Here is a 20,212-nt window from a genome sequence, read left to right as displayed (position 1 = left end):
AGGAAAGCAGGGCACACTGAACACCAACCACGCAGGGTATTTCAGCCCTCCCCAATGGCAATGTCAGAGCACCTGGATACAGCAAAGCCTGAAGCTACACCATGGCTTCTTATCCACAAGAACCAAGCCATTCTCCTTTCTGCTCAGTGGGCGGGTTTTCTGTCACTTGCAACGAAAAAGATTCCAATTAACACAAGTTGATCGTTGTGGACCTGGGTTAGGGATTCTCAGATTTTTATTTTGATGGCAAAAATCACACAGGGCACAACAAGAATCACAACTGAAAAACTGGGAGTGGGATATGGGCTGGGAAAGAAACACAGGGAATGGGTGTCCAGAGTCCCTGGGATGCTTCCTGGAATCCTAGGTTCCCTTCAGGGCTCCCCAGGTGCCTTGGATACCTCCTAGACCTCCCTCTGGGGGTCCCACAGAGCCCAGTGTGAGAACCAGCATTCTGGGCCGAATGTCTCATCGTATTAGAAGGTTGGATGTACAGGGACAGTTCAGACAGTGGCCTCAGCCTCGGCGGCTTCATCGTCCTCCTCCAGCAGGCTGTAGGAGGCGTGGCTTTGGCAGGGCCGCTGCAGCGGGTGAGCCAGAAGCTTGGCCATACAATTGTGCAGCTCAAGGGCTGGCCCAGCCAGCGCCACCTCGTACTTATAGCTGGTACCCTTGGTATCCAGGCTTCCCATGAAGGCAAACATGTCCTATGGGGCCAAGGAAGGGCTGTTCAGGCAGAGGTTCCCCTGACAGGCCCTCCCTGTCCTGGAGGGCCTCCCAGGAGGGGGCCTCAGGAATGGGTTCCGAAGGGTAAAGAGGAGTTTTCGAGAAAACGTTCCCACATTCAGCAAACATTTCCTGCCACCCACTCAGTGCTAGGGACCCCAAGAGGTCTCAGTGCTGGAGCCCCTAGTCTGGAGAGGCACAGTCGGATACAATGACCTCAGCCCCCATGCTGATCTACCTTGAGGAGCAGGGAAGTTTTCTCCGAGTAGGGACTTCCCGTTTGGGTACTGAAGTATAAGTAGGAGCTGGGCTCAACCCCCTCTGCTCACAGTTGGGTAAAGTGATGCTCAGGGAGTTAAGTGGCCGACTCGAGATGCCACAACTAGTTCAGGGCTGGGATGTAAAGGACCAGCAGAGCCTGGCAAGGCAGGGAGGGAAGCGTGCTCCAGGCAGAGGACACAGAGAAAGCGAAGGCAGGAAGAGAGAGAAGCAGGGGATGCTGGGGATGAAGTGGACAGGACCCTACATACTCATGGGCCACTGTCCCAACAGCCCCATTAGTTCACTGAAGACATGTGGGAAATGGAAGTTGAATGACCATGATCCAGCAGGACCAGGAACGCTAAAGAGAAGACTAATGGCAGAGCCGTGCGTGGGTGGGCAGGGATGGGTGACTTCCCTCCTCCTGATGCCAGGAGAGCACAGGTGCCTCTGAGCCTATTGCCAGGTGCCACTCTGTCAGAGACATACTGTGTGACCCTGGCCTAGTTGCTGGCCCTCTCTGAGCCTGTTTTCCCTCAGCACAGATCATGAACTAGGGGGCTGGCATTAGATGCCCTGAAGTCCCTTAGTGATTCAAAGCCCCCCTTTCCCTCAAGGCCAGGGCAGGTGGGTTCGGAGCCATCCCATCTGCACCTACATCCGCCTGCCACCCACACCCACAGCAGCCTCTCACCTTCCAACTCATCTCCTCCTCCTTCTCGTCGGCGCCGTTGTGGATGTAAACAACATCAAAGAAGAAATACGGGCACTGGAACATTTTCTGCAGGGGAAGAAACCTAGCCTTTGGGACTTTGGTCACCCTATGCCCCCATGATCACAATTTCCCAGCTACTGCCCAAGACTCTGGGAACCTGACTCTAGGCACCCCAGCTCCTGTGGTCAGGAAGTCCCTCCTAGTGTCTAACCACCATCCTGCTGGCTGTAGGCATCCCTCCCTCTCCCAGGCCTCCCTCACCTTCATGGGCTCCGTCAGGGAGAACTGGGGCTGGCAGGGTGGACGACTATAGACCAGGATGGTTCGGACCACGTACGGCGGTGGAATCGTCTGCACATTCTCTGTGACTGGCAGCTCGGTCTTCTGTTGGCTGCGCCGCAGGGATGGGGGACAGGTCAGAGCACACCCTGGTAGCACACCCCTATTGTCACCCTCAGAGAGCCCAGCTCCTCACCGTATATGTGAGGCCCCACCTGACCCCTCCCAAGTTCACTGTTGCCTCTGAGCCTTCCCACATGCTGTTCCCTCTGCCCCAGCGCCTCCCCATCTTCGCCTTTCTGCCTGACCTCTCCTGCTCCATCAGAGGTTTCGCTGACCCCAAAGCTAGGGCCTGCTCAGGCCACCCTCAGCACCCTGAGCGTCCCCCATCACTGTGCTGAGCTGGACCTGCCCTACCAGGCCAGGAGACTCTGAAGCAGGGACCAGATCTTATATGCAAAGTCACTGCCCGGTTGCCCACTCAGCCACAGACGGTTCTCACATTGAGGCACAGGGCACTAGGCAGACAGAGGGCTAATGTCCTTAATATGTAAAAAGCAAATCTGATCGCCAACAAGAAAAAAGCCGACATCCCCCTAGAAAAATAGGGAAAGGGAACAAATAGACAAATTTACTGGAAGAATACTGAATGGTTTAAAAATGAATGAAAAGAAAAGCACAGCAAAATAAGATGCGGCCTCTTCCCACCTATCAGATGGGCAGGACTTTCAGGTGTGCGAGCAACCCCGGTGCTGGGGGAGGTAAACAGGGTTAATTTCCTGAGAAAGCGCTTTGGCAAAGTCTAGCAAAATTAAAAACACACACCACCTTGTTCCAGCCTGTTCTCCATTAGGAATTTACCCCATAGATTCACTTCCAAAATCTGCTGAGATGGGCAAAACCACCTCCTTGGCTACCATCAAGGGGCTGGCAAAAACAGGGCTTAGAATACTTGGGCCCACAAGCTAAGAACCTTTTTCATTTTTAAACGGTTGGGAAGAAAGAAAACCAAAAGAATATTTTGTGACAATCAGAAATGTGAAATTCAAATCAGTGCCTGCAAATAAAGTTTTATTGGCACACGGACACGCCCACTTGCGTACCTGTGGCCTGTGGCTGCTTTCTAATTAAAATGGGCAGAGTCTGGTTGCCAAGACAGAAACGATGTGGCCAACAAAGTCAAAAATATTTACTATCTGGTCCTTTAAAGAAAAAGTTGGCTGCCTCCAGGTTAAAAGAAAGTAGTGGGTCTTCCCTGGTGGCGCGGTGGTTGGGAGTCCGCCTGCTGATGCGGGGGACGCGGGTTCATGCCCCGGTCCAGGAGGATCCCACGTGCCGCGGAGCAGCTGCGCCCGTGAGCCATGGCCACTGAGCTTGTGCGTCTGGAGCCTGTGCTCCGCAGCGTGAGAGGCCATGGCGGTGAGAGGCCTGCGTACCGCAAAAAAAAAAAAAAGAAAGTAGTGGAGGGACTTCCTTGGTGGTCCCGTGGTTAAGAATCCGCCTACCAATGCAGGGGACACGGGTTTGATCCCTGGTCTGGGAAGATCCCACATGCCGCGGAGCAACTAAGCCCGTGCACCACAACTACTGAGCCTGCGCGCTACAACTACTGAGCCCATGCATTGCAACTACTGAAGCCCATGTGCTCTAGGGCCCACAAGCTGCAACTACTGAAGCCCATGCGCCTACAGCTCATGCTCTGCAGCAAGAGAGGCCATCGCAATGAGAAGCCTGTGCACTGCAACAAAGAGTAGCCCCCGCTCGCCGCAACTAGAGAAAGCCTGCGCCCAGCTACAAAGACCCAGCGCAGCAGTCAGTCAATCAATCAATCAATAAGAAAGTAGTGGAGAACCACTGGGCTGTCAGAGAATAACACAAAGGGCGAGATTTGAGAAGGAACCTCTTTTGCAAAAATGCTTCCAGACAGGTAAGTGAGCAATTGTTCCAGTGAGAAAGGGTGAGAAAGGAAGGCTTTAGGCCTCCCTAACGGACTATTTCTGGGCTGTTTGGAGCTTTTACCCAGAAAGGGTTCTTCTCTTCAAAGGTGAACAATAATTTCCCCATGGGGGACTTACATGAGGCTGAAGAGACCTTCCAAATCTGGTGGGAATGCTAAGGAGAGCAGAGCAGCGCATGGGTGGGCAGGGGTGGGTGGCTTCCCTCCTGATGCCGGGAGAGCACAGGTGCCTCTGAGCCGGTTGCCAGGACACACGCTGTGTGACCCTGTCCCAGTCGCTTGCCCTCTCTGAGCCTGTTTTCCCTCAGCACAGATCATAAACTAGGGGGCTGGCACCAGATGCCCTGAAGGCCCTTACTGATTCAAAGCCCCCTTTCCCTCAGGGCTAGGGCCATTCTCCTCATGGAGAGAGCCATGGGTGTCCCTGTCCCCCTCCCCTCATTACTGTTTTCTTTGTAACTCACAGGGATCATATTATATTTAAGTTCTGGGCTGCAGTGAGCCTTTAATGTTCAAGTTAATATAAAATGTGCTATGCCCAGGTTGGAGGGGCTGTAGCAATGATTGTGACTTTTCAGTCACATACGGCCATTTGCTGAGTACCGACTGTGTACTTGGCCCTTCATGAAGTGTTCCCCAGGTGGATGCATTTTTGACATCCCGAGTCCAAATCAGCTGTTTTTGCTTCTGTATTCTGACTTTATCTTCACAGCGACCCTGTGGGGCAGGAGGTTTTGTGGCTCTCATTTTACAGATGAAGAAACTGAGGCTCAGAGACGTGGCTGGCCCAAGCCTGATGTGGAAGAGCTGGGATCTAGACCTGAGCCAGGCCGAGCCAGGCCGCTCCCCGGGGCTCCCTGTGTGGAAAGGATACTGAAGGTGGAGCAGGAGGCCGTCTCCAGGTCGTAGAGGCAGCTGCAGAGTTCTCGGGGATCAGAGGTCAGGCCGGACAGCTGCAGGGAAGCATGGGACTCAGCGAGGTGCTCCCTCAGCTCCAGGGGACCCCAGGGCACCCAGCCCTGCCCCAGCCTCACCCAGGCAGTGTCATCGTTCACCACCACCAGCGCGAACTCGTGGCTCTTGTCAATCTTGTGTTTTGTCCGCACGAACATCTCGATCATTTTCTGGGAGACGTTGAGGGCATTGGTTTTGGAGCTGGGGAGGGCCAGAGGGTGACCGGGTAGTTAAGGCCCAGGTCATGCGGCAGTGGGGGCAGCAGAGCCCAGCCGCGAACCCAGCCTAGCTGACCCCCCCTCCAGCTCTTGCCCTCTCCGATGGGTCCCTCTGGCCAGCCTGGGTCTCACATCTGATCTGTGGGAGGCACCCCACTTTTGCTCAGCCGCGGGTCATCACGAGTGCCAGGGAGGGCAAGGCAGGCTCGTCCTCAGGCCCCATCCAGGCCCTGCCACCTGACCCCAATGAGACTTAGCTGCCCAGGGGCAAGGGTTTTGGAGTCCGCCAGGCATTGGTCTGAATCTGGCTCTGCCCATTTGCTGGGAGGCCTCAGGCAAGTCATTTTGCTTCTTGGAGTTTCCGAGTCATGGCCGTGACCTGGGTGGCGTGTGATCGCTCTCAAGTGCTTAGAACACAGCCCCAATGGGCCGCAGCTGTATCATTACCAGTTATCATTGCTACTCTCCAATAGCGCCAGGCCCCGGGGGTGAGTCTGAGAGAGACAGCGCTGTGTTTTTTGGGCTGGGCCCTTCCTAGCCATAGCTGCAAGCTCAAGCCCCCAAATATTCCTCTCACCTATTTAATGACTCTAGCTTTGGCAGCGACATTTCCTCCGACAGGTCCAGGCAGATGATCTGCAGTGAAGTTGAAGGGTGGTGAGAGCTGTGACTAGCAGCACCGGGCGACTGAACATTAATGCAGGCCCCCACGCCACTCTGCTGGCCCTCTCCAAGCAGCCCCATTGGAAAAGGCCATATGATGACTCCCAATTCCCAGCTAAGCCATCCACTTTAGAAGGAGGCAGCTGAGGGAAAAGAGCACTGAACTAGGAGTCCAGGTTGATGAGTGAACAAACAAACCAGAGAACATTCAACACAGAAACAAGAAAACAAGGGAATAGTAGGATGAATTGTGGCTCTCTAAAAGATAGATCCACCCGGGACTTCCCTGGTGGCGCGGTGGTTTAGGAATCCGCCTGCTAATGTAGGGGACACGGGTTCGAGCCCTGGTCTGGGAGGATCCCACATGCCACGGAGCAACTAAGCCCATGCGCCACAACTACTGAGCCTGCGTGCCACAACTACTGAAGCCCGCAGGCCTAGAGCCTGTGCTCCAGAACAAGAGAAGCCTCCGCAATGAGGAGTCTGCGCGCCACGACGAAGAGAAGCCCCCGCTCGCTGCAACTAGAGAAAGTTCGCACGCAGCTATAGACCCAATGCGGCCAAAAATAAATAAATAAATTTAAAAGATATATCCACCTGGAACCTCAGAATGTGAATTTATTTGGAATTAGGGTCTTTGCTGATGCAATTAAGGTAAAGATCTTGAGATAAGTTCATTCTGATCTAAGAACAAGTGTGCTTATAAAAGAAAAGACTGGGGACTTCCCTGGCGGTCCAGTGGTTAAGACTCTGCGCTTCCACTGCAGGGGGCACGGGTTCGATCCCTGGTCAGGGAACTAAGATCCCGCATGCCGCTCGGCCAAAACAAGACAAACAAAAAAAGAAAGAATAAAAGAAAAGAGAAGACTGGGAGACACAAAGGGGAAGGCTATGTGAAGACAGAGACAGAGATTGCAGTGATGCAGCCACAAGCCAAGGAACGACTGGAGCCACCAGAGGCTGGAAGAGTCAAGGAAGCCTCCTCCCCTAGAGCCTGCAGAGGGAATGTGACACGTTCATTTCAGACTTCTGGCATCTGGAACTGTGAGAAAATGAATTTCTGTTGTTTTAAGCCACCGAGTTTGTGGTAACTTGCTGTGGCAGCCCTAGGAGACGAGAACAAAGGGACTGTTTTCCAGAGTGGATCCTAAAAGACTATGTGTAACCCAAGGTTCCCTAACACCCCGAAGCCACTGGTCAAGCCCCTCACTTACCACTTTCTCTGGACAGTTGACCCTTGGCGTCCGCACCTGGACCTCTGGGGCTGGTGGAGGCACCTGCCACGACTTGGGACCGGCTCCGGGAGGGTTGGCGGTCCCGTCGTCAGCACTGGCCGCCTCACCCTCGCCCTCGCTGCGGCTGCCCACATTGGCCTGGGCCCCCAGCGCCCGGTCCTCCGCCCCCTCAGGGTTGGAGCGAGTGCGGGGTCTGGGCTCAGCTGACTGCTCCTCTTCCTCCTCCTCCTCCTCTTCAGCGGGACTGCTGGGCTCCGCCACCTCCATGGCTCCTGAGTGGCTGGATGGAGTAGGTATGGGGGAAGCCAGGATCCTTCCCTTAGGGGTTTTAAAAGCATTTGGTTATTGGGCAGGAGAACAGGGCATGAGTCGCTTACTAAAAGTAACTCCTCTCAGGGCCTCAGTTTCCTCATCTCTAGGATGGGTGCCTTTAACACTTATCAGCCCAGCATCCACTCTGACTCGAGACAACAGTCTCCCTTTTTTTTTCGGTAGGGCTAACCCCTCCCCTCCCCATTTTGGCTAGTGAGCCACTGTGAATGGCTCAGAGGTAGGGACAGGACCCAACACACGCCAGTGAGGGGCAGCTCTGAGACTTCCAATAGTGCTGTTAGAGAAAAGGAACTCGTCAGAGTTGCAAAGATGGGAAGTTACAAGTCGAGAGCTGCTAGGAGCCTCTTTTGCCTCCAAGAAGGAAAACAGAGCTTGCCTGTAATGATGCTCACCCAAAAAACGACAGATACACTTCTGAGCACCTGAATCCAGCTATGCCTAAATTCCCTTTCTTGCTTAAACCAGATTGAGTTGGGTTTTTTGTTACCTGAAACTGAAGAGGTCTTGGTGAATAAAAGAATAATAACTTCTAGGGTTCCCTCCTCCGCAGCGGAGCGCTGGCTGCCTAGGGGGTGTCTGCACACGGAAGGGGAGCAGATCTGGTATTACAATTCCCTTGAGGAAAAACAGGACGCTAGTGGAACAGTCTGCCCATCTGGGCAATGGGTGCGGGCTGCCGGGGATGGTCTCTGAGCCTTGCAGTCCCCACAACCTCTAAGGAAAACACAGCTTAGCTGCAGCAAGAGGGATGGAGGCTAGACTGCAGGAGAAACCAGAGCTGAAGGCGGAAACCTCAGGGCAAGTGAGGGGCTGAATTTGTGGAGCTAGGGAAGTTGGGCCTCTAGGGACGGATCCCGCACGCTTTCACCACCCAACTCCTGCTCACCGTAGCGTGAGCCTCCCTCCGACTCAGCTGCCGACTCGCTAGGAAACCGCCATCTTTGCCAGCCGGAAATGGTACGGCGCGGCCGCCACGCCTCCTGGGAAATGTAGTTCAGCAGGCAGCAGGCCTAGAGGAGAGATGTATGGGACGAGGCTGGAGAGCCTTGGAAGCTGATAGGCTGATACTGTTCTAGGAGGTGGGGTTTGGATTGTGATAGACTGGAGAGGAGCTGAGGGGGGCGGGATCTGGAATGTGATTGGCTAAAGTCAGATAAGGCGGAGCTTTTATGTTTCTGGCGGATTCGGACTGCGCGGGTCAGCGTTTCTACCGTAACAAGGCAGAGTGGAGCTGGGTTTTCAATGGGACAGTCTGAGAAAGATGGAGAAGTCCTAGTTTGCAGTGGGATTAAACGTAGCGGGACTGAGTTGGGTGGGATTTAGAAGAGGTGGGGCTGATTGGTGATTAATAGAGTTGACTGAACCTCAGTGAGGGGTTTTTGCGGCAGAGGTGGGCGAGGTCCAGAGCCCAAGGGCCCTCCCAATTATTTAATTCTGCTCCTTATTTCACAAATATTTGCAAAAAATAAAAAATGCTAAGCCAGAACTATTTCAAACCACCCTTCCTTCTTCATGCACAGTTCTCCCTTCAGCTCCATAACCACTTAAAAACTGAGCCTCAGTTTCTTTATTTGTTAAAGTCTGCTAAGCCTGTCCACATCAGCCAGGCTCTGGTTCAGTGACAGCCCAGAGGGGCTGTGGAAAATGAGCCTTGAAGGATGGAGAATTTGCTAGAAAAACAAGAGGAGGAAGGTCATTCCAGGCAGAAGAAACCGCCTGGGCAAAAGTCTGGAGGCTTTGAAGAGCCTTGGAGTGGTGGAACCTCTCACAGGTTAATATGGCCAGAGCAGAAGCTAAGAATGAGAATTTCAATGCCCCGGGTACCCCGAAGTCAGAGAATTGCAACTTCTCTCGCTACTACCTTTGGGGACACAGAAACAGGAAGATTCAGCCTCATAGCTTCTGTCAGTGGGACCAGGAAGATTCAGGCTATCCCAGGCTCTGCACAATTTACACAGAAGTGCAGAAGCAAGGAAGGTGTGTTTCAGGCAGAGGTTAAGGCATGGCCAAAGGCACCAGGGTGTGAGAGAACTGAGAAACTTCAGCTGTTCACAGTGGAGGTTATAGCGGCTAGAGTGTGGAGTACACATTGGTGCCAGCCGCAGGCATAATTTTTTTAAAGACCTTGAATGCCAGGCTGAAGAGCTTGAAATGTTTCCCAAGGGCAATGGGGAGCTATGGAGGGTGTATGAGCCAGGTAGGTGAACAGTGAGATCTCTGCGGCCTTGGTGGGGAAGGGTGTGGAGGGATGGCTGGGGAGCCCAGGGAGGGAGCTGGGCTGGTATCCAGGTTGGGGAGGAGAGGCTTGGGCTGTGACTATGGATGGAGATGAGGAGGAGGCCCTTTAGAGGTGGATGCAGGAAAAATGAGCAGGATGTAGGGACCATCTGGGCTCTGAGGAATCCAGCATTTATGGAGAAGAAACAGTAGCTGGCAGAGGAAACAGAGATGGGATGGTCAGAGGTAGTAGGGAACAAGGAGGGTGCCTTATGATTCAGTTCCCGATGGTGCCTGGCCATGTGCAAATTGCTTGTTAAAATTTCTATAACACTGGAACATATGTATACACACGCACACACACACGCACACACAATATGGAATATTACTGAGCCATAAAAAAGAATGAAATAATGCCATTTGCAGCAACATAAATGGACCTAGAGGTTATCATACTAAGTGAAGTGAGTAGACAAAGACAAATACCGTATGACATCACCTATATGTAGAATCTAAAACAAATGATACAAATGAACTTATTTACAAAACAGAAATAGACTCACAGACATAAAAATCAAACTTATGGTTACTGGGAATTCCCTGGCAGTCCAGTGGTTAGGGCTCTGCACCCTCACCGCTGAAGGCCCAGGTGAGGGCCTGGGTTCAATCCCTGGTCGGGGAACTAAGATCCCACAAGCTGTGTGGCACGGCCAAAAAACAAAGGAGGGGGGACAAAAAAAGAAAAGAAAAAAACTTATGGTTACCAAAGGGGAAGGGAGGAGGGAGGGATAAATTAGGAGTTTGGGATTAATAGGTACATACTACTATATATAAAATAGAGTAAAAAAAAACAAGGACCTATGTATGGCACAGGGAACTATATTCAATATCCTGCAATAACCTATAATGGAAAGAACCTAAAAAAGAATAAAAAAAGAATGAAAAGAATAAAATCACTTTGCTTTACACCTTAAACTACTACAACATTGTAAATCAACTATACTTCAATAAAAAGTTGTTTGTTTTGAAAAAAAAACAAACTCCCATGACACTGTCGGCAGATATAGAAATTGAGGCTCAGAGGGGATCATCACTTGCTCAGGGGTACCAATCCCAGGTCTGTCTGTGACTTGAAGTGGAATGAGAACTCTGACCCTGACACTGAAGGTATAGGCAGAGGAAAGAAGTTCACAGGGGAGCCAGATGGAGAGCCTCAGCCCAGGGGAGCATTCTAGCTTCCAAGAAATAAAATCCAAGGGTCAGAGATGGAGGAACCACGGGCTTGGAAGCAGAGGCGAGGAGGGACTGACATAGTGGGAGCTGGACATATGTCCTCCTGCTGGGGCTGGAGGAAGCCGCTGTCCTTGAAGAGGAAACTACACAATAACAAGTCACATGGCCGGGGAGTGGGCTTCCTGTTTCCTGGCTCCTCCCAGGCTGGCCTTGGCCAGGCCAAGCCTGAGTAGGCAGTGGCCAGAGTGACCCCAAGAGTGTCCAGGGACTTGGTTTTCTGACCAAGGTGCCCCCAGAAGAACAGGGAATTAGAGCGGGCTGAGGGGACCAAACCCCGGGATTGGAATCTCTGGTTCAGGAGAGCCCTGGGGAGGAGAGAGGACTGTTGAAGTCCTCGTCCCAAGCCCATATAGGGGAGAAAGGGGAGCAAAGAGGTAGTGAAAAATAAAGGAGGCAGAAAAGAAAGAAGAGGTGAGGGCAAATTTGAGAGGTTGTGAGCTGACCGTCAAGGGAGGCATTCAAATCAACATTGATAACTCAAGATCCTTTCAGAGAAGTGAAATCAATGCCTATATCACAGAACAGGAAATTGAGGCTATCATTTGCTTTGAGCTGAGATCAGGTGGTGGTTTTAGGGGGTGAGGAAGGAGGAGGATTCAGGGGACCCTGATTTCTGGATGACAATGAGTGCCAGGGCCACACGGCCCCGAAGCCGGCGAGGGAGGCACGCCGCTCTGCCTGTAAGTGTCCCCCCTCCCTGCCACACCCAACTCTGCGAGACCCCAGGACCCAGACCTGCCTGGCTTAGAGCTCAGCTCTGGGGATCATTTGCAGGGTGAGCTGGACCCTGTAGCAGAGAGTTCAGAAGAGGCTGAGGCAGCCAGTGGGAGCTCCGAGCCGGGCCCTGTGCCATCTCAGGATAGCTGCAAGCCAGAGCCTCTGGGCCCTGAGGCGGAGGCCAAAGGGCAGGGCCTGGAGAGCAGGTAAGGCCCACTTGGTCTGTGTCCCCCACTATAGGCCTGGCACATCTTTCCCAGCCATAGATCTGTTTATGTCCCTCCCCTACTCACAAACATGCCATGGCTCCCATTGCCCTCAGTCTGACTTTCGAGGCCCTGCGTGATGCAGTCCCAGCCTTGTTACAAAGCCTCTTTGTGTTAGCTACCCCAGATGACCCCATTTCCAGATCTTTCCATCTCTCACCTCTTCACAGGACTGACAAAGAAGTTGATGGGGAATCTAGCAGGGGACGTGCTGCAGCCCCCGAGGGGCCCTATGAGCCTGCCCAGGAAGCCCACCAGGCCCCAGAGGCAGCCCCACGGGACAGGGAGAATGTCCTCTCTGGACCCAGAGCCCCTGACGTGTTTCAGACTCTCCAGCAAGCTCTGAGCTCTCTGGAAGCGGCTGTTGCTGCCTGGCGCCACCAGCCCCCAAGATGTCCTGGGCCGTTGGAGGCAAAGGACAGAAGCGAGGGGGGACCAAAGCCCTGCTTGGAGCAGGAGCAGGCTGGGAGCTGCCAGCGGGATGCAGCCCGATTGACTGAAAGGAATGCCTGGTTGCGTTTGGCCCTGGGCAGCCGTGAGGACGAGCTGATCCGCACACAGAACTCCCTGAAGGCCTTCCAGGTTGAAAAGGAGATGCTGCAGAGGGAGGTGAGTGGGGCAGGCCTGCCTCCCAGGGCTCCCTGGTGGGAGGGAGGCAGCAGGCCTGTTGTAGGACACATTCAATCACTTGTTCATTTGTAAAGCTTTTGTGGGGGCTTGGCTGCTGAACCCCAAAGAGACAAAGGTCCCTTGCAACCTTAGTTAAGGTGATCAGAGAGGCCCAGTGAGGAGGCGGCAACACTTGAATGAAGACCACAGGGAGGCAAGGGAGGAACCATGCAAGGAGCTGGGGAAGAGCATTCTAGGCAAAGGGAACAGCATATGCAAAGGCCCTGAGGTTGGAGTGTGATTACTGTGTTCAACGAACAGTGAGGAGGCCAGTGTGGGGCTGAGCAGGAGGAGACAAGGGTACGGACGTGGTGGGAGCAGATCCCGGAGTGCCTTGCGGGCTGCAGGGAGGATTTGAGCTTTTGCTCTGAGTGAGGTGGGAGCCACAGAGGGTTCCGAGCAAGCAAGCGTGGAGACCTGATGCAGGCATTCACAGGCGCCTTCTCGCCACCGTGGGAGGAACAGCTAGTGGAGGGAGAGGCTGGAATCTTGGAGATCCAGGAGGAAGCACTGGTCCAGACATGTAAGGGATGGAAGCTGTGGAGGTGGTGAGAAGTGGACAGATTCTGGGTGATGCTGAAGGTGGAGCTGGCAGGTGGGGTGTGAAAGCTGGAGAGGGGTTGAGGACGAGCCCTGGGTTGGGAGCCTAGGAGACTGGAAGTGAGCCATAGGGAGCCTGCGGGAGGGGTAGGTTTGGTGGGAGGGAGACCAGAGCTGTTTGGGCCTTGATCAGCTCAAAATGCCATGAGCCACCCACACGGGGCATTAAAGGGACAGTTCTGTGTCCAAGTCCAGAGCCCAGGGGATGTCAGGGTAGGAGGGACACAGGAGGTGAGACTTGGGGCTGCGGGAGCCCACCATGAGGAGTGGGGCTCATTTCCCTACAGAGTGGAGCACATTTACCAGCTGGGGAAGAGGAGTCTTTTTTAAAAAAATTTACCCAGTCTTTTTTTTTTTTTGCGGTATGCGGGCCTCTCACTGTTGTGGCCTCTCCCGTAGCGGAGCACAAGCTCCGGACGCGCAGGCTCAGCGGCCATGGCTCACGGGCCCAGCCGCTCCGCGGCATGCGGGATCTTCCCGGACTGGTGCACAAACCCGTGTCCCCTGCATCAGGGCAGGCGGACTCTTAACCACTGTGCCACCAGGGAAGCCCTTTACCCACTCTTGCCTCTGGCAACCACCAACCTGTTCTCTGTATCTGTGAGTTCAATTTTTTAAATTTTTGATTGATTGATGGATCAACTGATTGATTTATGCCGGGCCGCACGGCTTGTGGGATCTCAGTTCCCCGATCAGATTGAACCCCGGGTGACTGCAGTAAAAGCACTGAGTCCTAACCACTGGACTGCCAGGGAATTCCCTTGTTTTACTTTAGACTCCACATATAAGTGAGGTCATACAGTATTTGTCTTTATCTGGCTGATTTATTTCACTTAGCATAGTGCCTTCAAGGTCCTTCTATGTTGTCACAAATGGCAAGGTTTCTTTTTTTACGGATGAATAATGTTTCATTGTATAAATGTATATACCACATCTTCTTATCCATCTCATCCATCAGCGGACACTTAGGTTGCTTCCATGTCTTGGCTCTTGTAAATAATGCTGCAATAAACATGAGGGTACAGATGTCTTTTCGAGTTAGTGTTTTGGTTTCTTTTGGATAAATACCCAGAAGTGGAATTGCTGGATCATGTGGTCATTCTATTTTTACTCTTTTGAGGAAATGCCATGCTTTTTTTCCATAGCGGCTGCACCTATTTACATTCTCACCAATGGTGCATGAGGGTTCCCTTTTCTCCACATCCTCGCCAGCACTTGTTATCTCTTGTCTTTTTGATGCTTGCCATTCTAACTGATGTAAGGTGGTATCTCATTGTGGTTTTGATTTGCAGTTCCCTAAGGATCAGTGATGTTGAGCGTCTTTTTATGTACCTGTCGGCCATCTGTATGTCTAAGGAAAGAGAAGTCTTGAATGGCTGAGTGACTTGTGCAAGGTTATACAGGGAGGGGTTTGGCAGGATGAGTGTCTGGGGGTCCTACCTTCCACCTGGGGCTCTTGCCACTGCTCCAGGAACAGGTCTTAGGGAAGGATGGTGGGTGCTTTGAGCACCCAGGCCTGACATCCCCCATTCCCCCACAGGTCCAGGAGCTGCAGGATTCCCTGCTGAGGCTGAAGCCCTTCCCACCTCCCTCCTGTGACCAGGCAGGCGGCTCGGGTAGTGGTTCCAGCAGCTCTGGGGCTGATGGGGAGACCTGGGGCACTCAGGTGAGTGTGGGAAGCTGAAAATCATGCATGATCTTAAGATCTTTAGGATTCAGGGCCATGAGACCCAAATCCTGGTCATGTGATCCAATAACTTCTGGGGTTGGAAAAGACCTAAACCCGTGATGCTGGGCTCTCAGTGACAATCTGGGTGAATCAAGTCACCTCCTTCTGGCAGGATCCCTTCTCCCTGGCTCACCCCCTGCTCCGGCGCCTCCAGAGTGATTCCAGCACCCAGATGCTTGGGTCTCTCCCCATCCAGCTCCTTGCCCCCGAGATGCACATCATGGAAGCCCAGATGGAGCATCTCCAGGGGTAAGAGCCACAAATGCTGAGCTCACAAGGGCACTGGTGCCTCCCAGCTGGGTTATAAAGCCAGGAGTCTGGAGCTGGATTTGGGGTGGGGTGGGGAAAGGTGGAAATCAACTGGGTTCTAACTGCCCTTCAAGGCCTCTCACTTTGCCTCTTCCCCACCTCTGGAGGCAGGAACATTGAGAAGCTCAAATGCTTCAACCGTCTGCTGTCAGCTGTGCTCCAGGAGTACAAGGGCCGGTGTGAGGGCCTCAGCATGCGGCTGGGCCAGCGGGAGGCTGAGGCCACTGCATTGCGTCTAGCCTTGCAGTATAGGTCAGTGCACCCTGCCCATGATATCACTGACTGGGAGGGAAATGGGTGTCCTCAGAGGATAGCCCCAATCCCCAGAGAGAGACAGAGTCCTCACAGGAAAGTACTTTCCCTCACCACAGAAGTTAACTTAAGGCAATTTTAGTCCAAGTGCTGAAGGAGTTTACAAACTCCCAGGAGTGGGGGTGGGAGGAGTAGTGAGGGGTCCAGGAGCAAGTGAGGATGTCACCTACACAGCAAGATGGGTGTCCTGGAGCGCTCAGAACTGGTGTCCCACAGTGAACACTGTGAGGAGGCATATGGGGCCTTGCTCACTCTTCGGAAGGCAGACTCAGGAGCAGAAACCTTCATGGATGACTTGGAGGCGGCTGAGAAGGAAGCTCAGAGGCTTCTGGTGCAAGAGGAGGCTGCCATGGATGGAAGGATACTGCAGGATCCACGTCCAAGGTACCCCTGGGAACCCTGGGGACTGGGTGGGCCAATGAGTGGGGCTCTGATTGGAGAAAATGGGGCTCCCAGAACTGGCCACATGTTGGGGGTTGGTATGGCTCCTATGGTTGGTATGAGGCCTGCTGGAGTTGGCTGGTTGCTACACAACAACGTTGGCACAGTGATGACAGCCATTGGGGTTGGTATAGGACCCACCAGAGTTGGCATGAAGATGGATGATGGTGCCCACTGATTAGAAAGGGCATGACGGAGCTTAATGGGGTTGGCTTGATGTTGGTACCCACTGGCGTTGGCATGATGCTGCCTGACAGGGTTGGCAAGTTGAGTGATGGTCCCCATTGGGTTGGTGTGATGGCATCCACCATGATAACATGAGTGACTGTGCCCATCGGCATGATGGTGTTCATCCATCATTCATCATTGACGGCTGATGTTGCCCATTGGGGTTTACATTATGGTACCTACCATGTCGGTTTGACCATGCCCAGCATAGATGGCATAGGAAGGACCCATGATGGTCAGTAAGATGGAAGCTGATGAAGCCCACCAGGGTTGGCACGAAGTTAGCACAACCATGTCCAGCAGTGTTGACATAGGCCCCTCTTCTGTTTCCTGTAGCCCCGAGGGCAGCAGTGTGGATAGGCCCACACCACAGGAGGTGGCTATACAGCTCCAGGGCTACATCCAGCGTCTTCAGGAATGCCGTGCTCTGGTGAAGATTCCCCCAGAACCTGGTCCCACCTTGGCACCCATGTCCGCTGTGCCCCGTGCAGAAGCCATGGTGCAGGCCATTCTGGGGACCCAGCCTGGCCCAGCCCTGCCCCGGCTGGAGAAGATGCAGATCCAGGAGGACCTGGTGGCCACACGGGTACACATGGGCTGTGGCCACTGTGTCAGTCTTTCCCGGTGGGACCAAACTCTTTGCTGAGTCTGAGAGAGATGTGATTCAGGGACCAATTAGCAAGGGAGAGTTTTGCTGGGCTGGGGACAAGCTTCCTGGAGGGAGGAGTGTTGGAGCTGGGGTTTTGAGGGATGATTAGGAATTCGTCCTCTGGAATTCAGTTTCTCACAAGGCTTCCAATCTGGCTTTCCAAAATGCCCCTCCTATGGAAAAGAGATAGGGGCAGGGGACATAACCTGGGGGTTATAACCTGGCATGAAAGCTGAGGTTCTGAATTTGGAGAGACTCAGACACTTCCACTGAACTGCTACTTGACCTCGTCTAATCTACTTGCTCTCTCTGAACTGCCATTTCTACAGCTGTAGTTTTTATGGATGATATTTCCCATCTTGCAAGATCATGGCGAGGGCTGGGGTTCTTGCCTGACCTGCTCTCAGTGGGCGCCTCCTAGAGCCTCATTTTCCCCAACAATTGACCCTAGAGGTGCAAACCCTCTACCCTCTTCTTGGTCTCTTAGGAGACCCTAGCAGACCTGATGCTTCGGCTACAGCTGGTGCGGCGGGAGAAGCGGGCTCTGGAGCTGCGGGAGGCTGCCCTCCGAGCCCAGGGCCCAGCCCACGTGCTCCTGTTGGAGCAGCTGCGCTGGGAGCGCGCAAAGCTCTGGACTGGTGGGGCCAACAGCAGTGGTGGAGACAGCAGTGGAGGCGGGAGCAGTGGAGATGAAGAGGAGTGGTCCCAGGTGAGTGGCCCTGCCTGGACCTGATAGGGATAGCAGTATATTACTGGCTATGTGGTCCTGGTTAATCATAGCCCCCTTTGAGCCTGTTTCCATTTCTACACACAAAAAAAGGAGCTGCACGTTTCTTTCTTTGAGGGTATTTAGCCCAATAAGCCCCAAGGGATTTAGTGTCTTCCAGTCACACCTGTGCCTCCTTCCCACCCCCAGGCCGATTCATTTTCCCCCTTCAGCTTCCTTCCTGAGGCTTTCCTTTTTGCCCGTTACTGTCTAATCATGTCTGTCCTCTGCTTAAAGCCTTAGCAGCTTCTGGAACCCTCCTTTGAATCATCTCTCCTACCTCCAAGGCTTTGTAAGTGCTGTGCCCCTGCCAGGAACACCAGTCACTTTCTAATTAAGTCCTCAACCTTCTACAGGTCTGAGCTCAAACATCACCTCCTCCAGGAAGTCCTCGTGGACTGCCTGAAAATGAGATATTATTTATTCCCCTGTACCTTATTGAGGTACCTTTATTGGGTACTGTACCCTTATTGGGTACTGTACCCTTATTGGGGTATCTCACCAGAGTGGGGGCTCTGTGAGAGCAGGGGCTGTAGCCACCACAATCTGGGCAACTTCGATGTCCAACTTGGGCTGAGCACACACTCAGCCTAGGCCTGTGTCACTACCCTCCCTGCTGCGTCCCACAGGGCCCTCCGGCTGTCCCTGGTGGCAGCAGGGCTGTTGATGGAGGCCAAGTGAGCAAAGTGCAGAACCCAGAAGAGCTAGCCCAGGAACTGTCAGCATCACTCACCCGGTGTGTGCCTGGGTCCTGTGCTGGGGGATATGTGGCCTGGGTAGGGGAAATATGTGAGAGGCCGTGGGGGTGTTGCATACCGTGCAGGGCTGGGTATACACCTGCATACAGTTGTGTTCACATGGAAACATCTTGGGCAGGTGGGTGGGAGGAGGGAAGGAAGACAAGATTGGCTATGGCTGTGAGCCCCCCTCTCTCCATCCCTGTACCAGGGCTCTGGGCCTGCGGGAGCAGCTGCAGTCCTTGCGGGAAGAGCTGGAAGAGGTGGCTCAGAAGGGGCGAGCCAGACGTGCTCAGAGTACTGAGCTGAACAGTGATTTATGCAAAGCTCACAGGTAGGTCCCCCTATGTGACCTCAGAAGCATCCCTGGCTCTCCCTGGGCCTCAGCTTCCCCCCTGTAAGGTGGATGGCAGCTTCAATCCATTCCACACCTCCTCTGGTGCCTGATGTGTGTCAGCCCCTGCTGAGTGATTCTGGGACCCCAGGAAGACCCAATCTCAAAGAGCTCCCGTCTGGGGCTGGGAGTACATAGCCCCTGTCTTGGGTGGAATGGGGGGCTGTTTCCTGGCTCATCCTCCTACTCCCTCCAGTGCCCTGGTCATGGCCTTCCGTGGTGCCCACCGGAAGCAGGAAGAGCAACGGCGGAAGCTGGAGCAGCAGGTGGCACTAATGGAAGCCCGACAGGCAGAGGAGCTGGCAGTGCTGGAAGCCACTGCAAGGGCCCTGGGGAGGCCCAGACCACCCTGCCTGCCTCCCCGGCCAGGGGGGACCTTTCTGTAAGCCCTGCTCTGGTTGTGTCTGGACGTGCCAGATAGTTACGGCAGGTCATGTCATAAACTGTTCTAGGTGATGTTATGTCATGTGGCATGACTTTGCATGTTGAGGCGTGTTTGGTGTGATGGGGGCTGATACCTGGGTGTCTGGGGCTTGATAGTGGCCAGGCATTTGAGATAAACTTGGTTATCTTTGGCCTGACACCATGTGGCATGTGAAGAGACATGTCAGCAGGGTCATGCCAGAAGCAGCTTGGGCTGTGGGGACAGGATCCCCAGGGCTGGCTGGGGGGATTCAGGGTTCAGTGAGGTTACATAGCCAGAGCTGAAATTCCAACCCTTATCTGTCTCCAGAAGCCCAGGGAGGAGTCCACTGGGGCAGGACACACCTTCCCCTGCGCACCTCCTTCCCAGGGAAATGCTGGGTTTGGCCTGGCAGATGTTCCCAAGAGGAAGATACCCATAACCCAGAAGGAAGGCTGAAGTCTGAACACTTCAGGGTGTGGAACATTAGCTGGAAGAGCATTGCTCCCTGAGTGAAAGTAGAGGGAGGAGGAATCAGAGGTGGCTTTGGAATTTGCATTCAAAGAATGTGGAGCTAAGGTAAAGGGCCTCCGGGTGGTGAGCAAAGCAAAGGGAAGAAAAGCTGCAAGCAGTCACTCAGGGGGTTGGTACAGCTGTTGATGAGGAACTCAGAGAGGTGCTAATGGTGGGCAAAGAGGCACACTGCCCTCCAGGGCCTGGATGGCCCTCGGCCAGGCTGAGAAGTTGAGTCTTTCACCTGCCAGAGATGGGAGCTGTGGGAGGTGTTAGTAGCAGGCAACTGATTAGCATGTTATTTGCGTAGGCCACACCCCTTGCCCTTCCACCCGGGTCTGGCAGGGTTGGGAAAGGGGGGCTGGGCTCGACCCTGCAGCTCCGGATTAGTGGCCAGCTGTCCCGTCTTGGGCGGTAGCTGAAACTCAAGACGGGGATTAGAAAGATTTTCATTCTCAGCCCGGTGGTGGTGGGGGCGGGGCGCGGGGTTCCAGGCAGCACCTGTGCGGGTGCGTGCGCGGCGTTACCGGCTCTCCCTGGGAGGGCAAGGCTGGCCTGAGGTCGGCGCTGGTAAGCCGCCAGGACTCAACCTGGTCCTCCGGATCCACAGACTCCTCGGGCAAGCGCT

The 20,212-nt window shown here is 53.8% G+C and overlaps 2 protein-coding genes across 4 annotated transcripts; one reads left to right on the top strand and one right to left on the bottom strand.

The window, feature by feature from the left end:
- Positions 1–203: 203 nt before the first annotated feature.
- Positions 204–8,326, bottom strand: BABAM1 (BRISC and BRCA1 A complex member 1). Of its 3 annotated transcripts, none has more exons than XM_065874237.1 (9): positions 8,228–8,326; positions 6,988–7,326; positions 5,688–5,746; positions 4,973–5,093; positions 4,813–4,891; positions 4,057–4,081; positions 1,964–2,093; positions 1,682–1,768; positions 204–707 (listed from the first exon to the last, which is right to left on the bottom strand). In XM_065874237.1, exons 2-9 carry the CDS (start codon positions 7,273–7,275, stop codon positions 504–506), a joined length of 993 nt encoding a protein of 330 aa, XP_065730309.1. In that variant the 5' UTR covers positions 7,276–7,326; positions 8,228–8,326; the 3' UTR covers positions 204–503. The 3 variants fall into 3 exon arrangements, with proteins under 3 accessions (XP_065730309.1, XP_065730310.1, XP_065730312.1); XM_065874238.1 differs by having other exon boundaries at positions 6,988–7,288; positions 8,228–8,304; XM_065874240.1 differs by lacking the exons at positions 4,057–4,081; positions 4,813–4,891; positions 4,973–5,093; positions 8,228–8,326 and having other exon boundaries at positions 504–707; positions 6,988–7,275.
- Positions 8,327–11,474: 3,148 nt separating this feature from the next.
- On the top strand, positions 11,475–19,054 carry USHBP1 (USH1 protein network component harmonin binding protein 1). The gene is made up of 12 exons (XM_065875026.1): positions 11,475–11,531; positions 11,626–11,774; positions 12,005–12,443; positions 14,644–14,769; positions 14,945–15,081; positions 15,253–15,393; positions 15,670–15,837; positions 16,459–16,708; positions 17,259–17,480; positions 18,167–18,273; positions 18,486–18,608; positions 18,865–19,054. Exons 1-12 carry the CDS (start codon positions 11,475–11,477, stop codon positions 19,052–19,054), a joined length of 2,109 nt encoding a protein of 702 aa, XP_065731098.1.
- Positions 19,055–20,212: the final 1,158 nt, after the last annotated feature.

This window comes from Phocoena phocoena, chromosome 3 (assembly GCF_963924675.1).
Source record: "Phocoena phocoena chromosome 3, mPhoPho1.1, whole genome shotgun sequence".
In the NCBI taxonomy this organism is placed as follows: Eukaryota; Metazoa; Chordata; class Mammalia; order Artiodactyla; family Phocoenidae; genus Phocoena; species Phocoena phocoena.
This window is presented reverse-complemented; position numbering and strand designations above follow the sequence as displayed.